This window comes from Nicotiana sylvestris, chromosome 3, assembly GCF_000393655.2.
Source record: "Nicotiana sylvestris chromosome 3, ASM39365v2, whole genome shotgun sequence".
Taxonomy (NCBI): domain Eukaryota; kingdom Viridiplantae; phylum Streptophyta; class Magnoliopsida; order Solanales; family Solanaceae; genus Nicotiana; species Nicotiana sylvestris.
In genome coordinates this window covers 13,145,587-13,153,564 of record NC_091059.1, presented here as the reverse complement: position 1 = coordinate 13,153,564, position 7,978 = coordinate 13,145,587, and the positions used below count along the sequence as shown (strand labels likewise).

The 7,978-nt window shown below is 43.5% G+C and overlaps 1 protein-coding gene across 1 annotated transcript; it reads right to left on the bottom strand.

Annotated features, from left to right (window-relative positions):
* Positions 1-2,332: 2,332 nt before the first annotated feature.
* On the bottom strand, positions 2,333-7,166 carry LOC138887058 (uncharacterized). The gene is made up of 4 exons (XM_070168770.1): positions 6,669-7,166; positions 5,784-6,119; positions 3,777-3,968; positions 2,333-2,404 (listed from the first exon to the last, which is right to left on the bottom strand). The coding sequence occupies exons 1-4, from the start codon at positions 7,164-7,166 to the stop codon at positions 2,333-2,335; spliced, it is 1,098 nt and encodes a 365-aa protein (XP_070024871.1).
* Positions 7,167-7,978: the final 812 nt, after the last annotated feature.

Sequence of the window (7,978 nt, the reverse complement as noted above, 5' to 3'; positions counted from 1 at the left end):
CCACCTTTGGAAAGAACCGTAGCATTAAGGTAACCAAAGGCTTGTTGCAAACGTTCAAAACAAGAAGCTACGAACATAAATAAGAATCTAAGAAAGAAAAATTACAGAAAGTAAAATGAATATATACAGGAGAGGATTTAATCGAATATACAATAGATGAGATGAATATGTACAATGTAACATAACTTTATATACAGACCCAAAGTAAATTAAAAGTACTAGAAATGCAACAAAATGTTAAAATTATATACAAACCAAAGATGAAAAATAAAGAAATCATAAAAACTGTCATATATATACAATAATCCAAATCCATAAAAGTAGGGCCTACCCCCTCAAATGAAAGTTGGCATTGTCCCCAATGCCAACTAAACCAAATAAGCACCAAAAAAAAGGGAAAGGATATAGAGACTCCCTATAGCCCGTTTGTATGCATGGGCTCCTGAGTGATCCTTGGGTCCTCAATATACTCGGGAACCTCAGACTGATTCCCTATAGCCTGCTTCTCTGCTGCTGGGACCTGGGCCTGGACCTAGACAGGCTCTTGAGGTGCATCCTATGGCTAACTGGATGAAGTCTCTGGTGGGTCTGCCAACTGGATGACTGCATCGTCTGCTCGGGGAATCATCCTCTTCCTCTTAGGAGGCCTTTAGGACTACTCAAGCTGGTGATGAGTTGCTGGTATCGGGTCCTATAGCAATAAGTCCAAAGGCAGATGATCTGCCTTCATCCTGTCAACCTCAGCGCCTTTGCGAACTCCTTGGAAAATTGTGCCTTCCTCAACTTCTTATGCTCTTTAGCAAGCTCTTTAGAGAATTGTTGTGTGAATCAACAACATCTGTGATCACTTTCTGGGTGTCAAGGATTTTCTTCTGGTTGACCAAAATCTCCTTGAGGGTATCCTCGATAGACTACGAGACCTGCGGAGGCGGAAGTGCCGACTGAGCTTCCACTAAGGATAGACAAGTTGGATGAAGCTGTCTGCATCCAATTGTTGATGTTGAGAAGAGTCTGGCTCAGTCGGTATGCAGTAACTGGGTATGCTCGGGAAGAAGGTATCTCGGGATATGCTGAAGTGGATGGACCAGGAGGAATGTCTGCAGAGGTGGAGGTAGGCTGAGTAGGAGCCACTACCACAACTGGCTCTTCAGACTGGCCAGTTGGAGTAGTAGTTGTTCCCTTGAAGTTCTTACTCTTTGGGTTGTCATCACCCTGCATACTGTACCATGAGAGCGGGGCCTTCGCTTTTACCTTTATATCAAATGGACTATTTTCAACTTTGAGGTCCCTAAAGTACATGGTCAAGAAGTTGGGGAAGGGGTAGTTTCTGTCACCCTCACTGACTACCTGCGTAATACCCGAGACATTACCTTCTCGACATTAATCGGGTACCTTGCCATGATCGATGCTACCAAAACTGCCTGATGAAGAGGGAGGGAGTTGTCATGAGTAGTGGGGTCCAATCTGTTGCACACAAATGTTTCCCACCCCTTGGCTTCTAAATTCAGACTTTTCTCAAAATTTTCACTCCCGCATTTAGCCAATCGGGGGTGGTACCTGGAATTGCCAGATACTGTGCCAACTAGGGATGGACCTCCTCGCCCAATTCCATCTTTGCCATATACAGTTCCTCATCCTTCTCATCAAAGCCGAGGTAATCATTTATTGCTTTCCCACCAAAAAGCACCTTCAAATTTCGCACCTTGGTCACTTTTGTGCCCTTTTTGATGTGGCCAACATTGGTATAGAATTCCTTGACCAGGTGCTCGTTTGCATCCTCACAGTTGTTCAAGAAATACTCCCAGCCAACTTTCTCCCTAATTTGCCTCCTCACATTGGGATTGTGAGGTAATAAGCCTCTATCAACAAAAATCCTCTTCGGGATCAACTTCCTCATCGGCCACCATTCCCTAAATTTGTGATAAGCTACCTCGCTCACAAACCGGTCTTGCCACACCTCCGGGTTTCTAGTTCGTTCTACCCCGCCAACTTGGGGCTCACCCCCTTCTCCTACTACCTCTTATCCTACTACACCCTCTCCGGATAATGAAGTTGTGGGAGAGTTGGAGTATTCATCCCCACTGCCTTCAGCTAAGACCTCAGACGACCATACATTTACTAACGCTTGGGAAGCGGGGGAAGTGGGAGGAGTGTCCCTTAGTCTGTTTCTCTCTGGCCAGTCAGGGATGTACTCTGGGATTGAGTCTGAAGATATCTCCCAGGAGGGCTCGTACTCACTCCCAGACATGTCAATGGCCCTATCAATAGCTTTAATAATCTTCCTCAAGTTTTTAATATTTTGTCGGGCTTGAGCAGTCAATCTTACCATTTTCTATTTCCCTCCTCGGGAGGATTCACCTCGACCAGCTTCTTTAGAACCCTTGCCTCTTTGTTTCACCATTGTCTACAAACATCATCCATTAGGCTTGTTAGTATCAGTAAAAACAATTAAGATCAGAGTTGCAAAAAGAAAAAGTTGTAGACAGTTGCAGAGGTAACACAGTGCGGACCGCACAAAATGGAGTGCAGCCGCACAGAGGCCAATGCGGACCTCACAAAATGTAGTGCGACCGCATAGGGACCAATGCGAATCGCACAAAATGTAGTGCGACCGCAGTACCTGAAGATCATATTACAGACACTCATCAATGCGGTCCGCACAAAATGCCATTGTAGACCGCACTAAAGTACCGCGAGTGCGGTCCGCACAGAATCGACCACGGGCCGCACTGAGTGCCCTGAAGCAACACTCACTTAGGGTTCAATGTATTTTGATTTTAAGTCCAATTTCACACCTAATAAAGGTCCCTAAGTGTTTGCCCAGTGATTTTAACTACCTAATTCTACTTTAATCAAGAAGTCAACTACCCTAGCCTAACAATCGAAGAAAATACGGGCCGAACAAAATAATAGACAAGAAAAACAAAAAGTAAAGGATAATAACAAAATTAAAGCAATTAGAAAAGAAAACAAGTTACCAGATGTTAGATTTAGTGATGATTAATGATTCCTAGCAGCTAGTTACGAGCAAAAGGGATGAAGAACAGTGTTTTTAGGGGTTCTGAGAGTAAATAGATCAAAAAGTGTAACAGGAGGGCCTCAGGCCCTATTTATAGAAAATGACCTGGGGCCTTGCTTACCAACCCAGTGCGGACCGCACAAAATGGACAGCGGTCTGCACTACACAGCATTTTTCAAGTTTGAGAAGCCAACCCACTATGGTCCACACAAAATGTCATACAGCCGCAGTGGTCCACCGCGGACCGCACAAAATGTAATGCGGCCGCAGTGGCAAACTTCAGAGAGTTGGACATTTCATCCTTCATCAGTGCGGTCCGCACTAAATGTAGTGCATTTGCATTGCAAACTTCAGAGACCAGAACACTTTTTTCACTATGTCTTGCATTGCATCAACACAATCATGTAGCATCTCACAACCAGTTAGTCCAAAAATAAATCTTATACTACCATGAAAATCAAAGAAAAACAAGAAGAAAAACACATGGGTTGCCTCCCAAGAAGCGCCTGATTTAACGTCGCGGCACGACGCAGGTTACCATTAAATCATTTGAGATGAAGAAGTGCCACCACGTGGATGTCATCAATTTTTCCCAAGTAGTGCTTGACCCTATGCCCATTCACTCTAAAAACTTCCCTATTTTGTTCTTTAAATCAAGAGCACCAAACGGGGTCACACACACCACTTCAAAAGGTCCACTCCATTTTGATTTAAGCTTTCCCGGAAACAGACGTAACCGAGAGTTGAACAAGAGAACCAAATCACCAACTTTGAACTCCTTGCTACAAGTCCTATAAGCCCATAGAGCGTCATCCAGCTTCTTTGACCAATCCGTCCTATTTTCATTGACCGTCTTTGACAATATGCTTTTGATTTCCCTATTGGAGACTTCAACTTGACCACTTGCTTGAGGATGATAGGGAGTAGAAACTTTGTGATTGATACCATACTTTAAAAGCAAAGTGTCAAAAGCTCTATTGCAAAAATAAGACCCCCCATCACTTATGATTGCACGATGAGTACCAAACCTTGTAAAGATTCTCTTCTTAAGAAATGCAACAACACTCCGGGCCTCATTGTTGGGCAAAGCCACAGCTTCAACCCACTTTGAAACATAGTCCACCGCCACAAGAATGTATGTGTTCCCATACGAGCTAACAAATAGGCCCATAAAATCAATGCCCCACTCATCAAAAATATCAACCTCAAGAATGGTGTTGAGAGGCATCTCATCTTTCTTCGAAATTCCACCCGCTCTTTGACATTCATCACACCTCTTCACAAGTTCACTTGCATCTTTGTACAAAGTTGGCCAATAAAACCCACAACTAAGAACTTTGGAAGCCGTCCTCGCCCCGCCATGATGGCCACCATAGGGAGAGGAATGACAAGCCTCCAAGATAATCAATTGCTCTTCCTCCGGGACACACCTTCGGATCATATCATCCGTGCAAATCTTGAACAAGTATGGCTCATCCGAATAGAAATCCAAACTATCCCGCTTGAGCTTCTTCCTTTGGTTAGAAGAGAGCTCACACGGGATTATACCAATCATAAGGCAATTAGCAACATCGGCAAACCATGGCATATCATTCATCGACACCGAAAGGAGTTGTTCGTCGGGAAATGAATCATTAATCTCTAGGCCATCACGAGGCCTCCCCTCCTCCTCCAAGTGGGACAAGTGGTCCGCCACTTGGTTCTCACTACCCTTCCGGTCCACAATCCCCAAATCAAACTCTTGAAGTAACAATACCCATCACATCAGTCTAGCTTTGGAATCCTTCTTCGTCATCAAGTACCAAAGTGCGGCATGGTCGGTATGAATAATAACCTTATCACCCATAAGATACGGCCGGAATTTTTCCATTGCAAACACAATAACCAAAAGTTCTTTCTCGGTCACCGTGTAGTTCACTTGAGCGTCATTCATTTTCTTGCTCGCATAGTACACCGGATGAAACATTTTGTTTACTCTTTGACCCAAAACCACCCCAACCGCAACATCGCTCGCATCACACATGAGCTCAAAGGGCAAGCTCCAATTAGGTGCGGTAATGATAGGAGTGGTGGTCAACTTATGCTTGAGAAGTTCAAAGGCTTGCATACATTTTTCATCAAACACGAACTTAGCATCTTTTTCTAACAACTTGCACAAGGGATTCACCACCTTCGAAAAGTCTTTAATAAATCTCCGGTAGAACCCCGCATGCCCAAGAAAACTTCGGACTCCCTTGACAGATGAAGGGGGAAGGAGCCTTGAAATCACATCAATTTTTGCTTTGTCTACCTCAATACCATGCTTTGAAATTTTATGCCCAAGAACTATGCCCTCTTCCACCCTAAAGTGGCATTTCTTCCAATTGAGAACAAGATTAGTTTCTTCACTACGGGCCAAGACCCTATCAAGATTTTTCAAGCACTCATAAAATGAATCCCCCACAACACTAAAGTCATCCATGAACACCTCCAAAATGTCTTCCACCATATCGGTGAAAATGGCCATCATACACCGCTGAAATATAGCCGGTGCATTACACAATCCAAAAGGCATCCTAGATAAAGCAAAGGTGGCATATGGACAAGTGAATGTGTTCTTCTCCTGATCTTTCAGAGCAATCAAGATTTGGTTGTACCCAGAATACGCATCCAAGAAACAGTAGAAGGCATGCCTAGCAAGTCGATCTAGCATCTGATTAAGAAAAGGTAAAGGAAAGTGATCCTTGCGGGTCACTTTATTCAACTTGTCATAATCCATACATACCCTCCAACCGGTGACAGTTCTGGTAGGGATCAATTCATTTTTTGAATTTTCAACCACGGTCGTGCCACCCTTTTTCGGTACACATTGCACCGATGAAGTCCACGAGCTATCAGAGATGGGGTACAAAACCCCGGCATCCAACCATTTGAACACCTCCTTTTTCACAACTTCTTGCATTGCCTCGTTCAACCTCCTTTGATGCTCCACAGAGGGCTTTGCATCACCTTCCTGAATAATCCTCTGCATACAGAATGTGGGGCCTATCCTCCGAATATCAGCTAAAGTCCATCCAATTGCCTTTTTCCGCTTTTGAAGCACCGACAATGTGGCATCAACCTGCATGTTAGTAAGACAAGAGGAAAGAATAATTGGCAAAGTAGAATTTGAGCCTAAGAACTCATACCTGAGATGTGGAGGCAGTGGTTTCAACTCCAACACCAGAGGCTCCTCAATTGAAGGTTTAGTTCATGGAGTTTTTCTATTCTCGAGGTGCAAAGACAATTTCTTAGGCTCATAAGAGTAAGATCCCATTCCATGTAAAGCGTTCACACACTCCACTCGACCCTCATCATCATTGACATCAAGATTCAACAATACAGCCTCCAAAAGGTCCTCCACCTTGATCATTACACGGGTGTCATCAATTATTACTGCTGTGATGAGGTCCACAAAGGAGCATACCTCGATACTGTTGGGCTACTTTGTCGATTTCCAAACATGAAAGACCACTTTTTCGTCACCTACCCGGAAGGTGAGTTCCCCTGCTTCCACATCAACTAAGGCCTTCCCCGTAGCAAGGAAAGGTCTCCCCAAAATGATAGGAACTTCATAATCTACCTCACAATCCAAGATCACAAAGTCAGCTGGCAAGATAAATTTGTCTACCCGGACAAGCACATCAACAATAATACCCAATGGTCTCTTCATCGTTCTATCTGCCATTTGTAATCTCATAGAAGTTGGCCTTTGCTGCCCAATACCCAAAGTCTTGAAAACGGAATAGGGCATCAAATTGATACTAGCCCCCAAATCACATAGAGCTTTAGCAAATTCCACACTCCCAATGGTGCAAGGAATGGTGAAAGTGCCGGGATCTTCAAGCTCCGGGGCCATTAAATGCACTATTGCACTAACTTGGTGAGTCATCTTTATAGTTTCACAATCCATAGACCGCTTCTTTGTTACGAAGTCCTTCATAAATTTAGCATAGTTTGGCATTTGTTCAATAGCCTCCACTAAAGGCACATTGATGGATAAGCTCTTCATCATGTCAATGATCTTTTTGAATTGATTCTCATTTTTCTGCTTCACAAGCCTTTGAGGATAAGGTAGAGGTGTCCTTGGCAAAGGAGCCTTGGCTTTAGGCACAACCGGCTCCTGCATGTTTATTATGTGTTCCCTAGACGGGTTCACATCATTTTGGGTTTCCACCTCGACATCTTGAATATCAATCCTCACTTCTTCATTAACATTTTCATCAATCATATTTTCAACCACCAAAGGAACTTCATCTTCTTGCAACTCAACATCATCATCCACAATTTGCTTTTGTTTGGAGGCATGCACATCACCGCCTCTCCCACTTCTTGTTGTTACCGCCATAACATGATTGTTCCCACCCTTCGGGTTCATTACCATATCACTTAGTAGCTTACCCTTAGGGAGAGTATTTATAGACTGTGAGATTTGGCCTAACTGCACCTCCAAGTTTCTGATAGAGGTATTGTGGGAAGCTAACTAAGCATCTGAGTCCGCATTCTTCTTCATCATCTGTTCGAACATCATTTCAATTTTACCCATATCATTGCTAGAAGAACTAGGACCTTGAGATGGAAATGGGGGCAGATTGTTCGGTTGTTGGTACATTGGGGTCCTTTGAAAGCCTTTCCCCCGGTTTCCTTGGTTTCCGTTGTTCCATCCACCTTGATTGTTACTACTACCCCAATTGTTATTATTACCATTCAAGTTTCCTTGGTTGTTTTGATTGTTGTTCTGATTGCCCCAGTTGTTGTTTTGGTTATTGTTCCCCCAATTACTATTGTCTTGTTGTTGATTGACCCAATTGCCTTGGGGTCTCCATTGTTGTTGGTTGGAAGAATTGCCTCTTTGGCCTTGATAATTATTCATGTATTGCACCTCTTCACTTTGTTCATTATAACCATCATTTTGAAGTCCATCACAATCATTGTCAAATT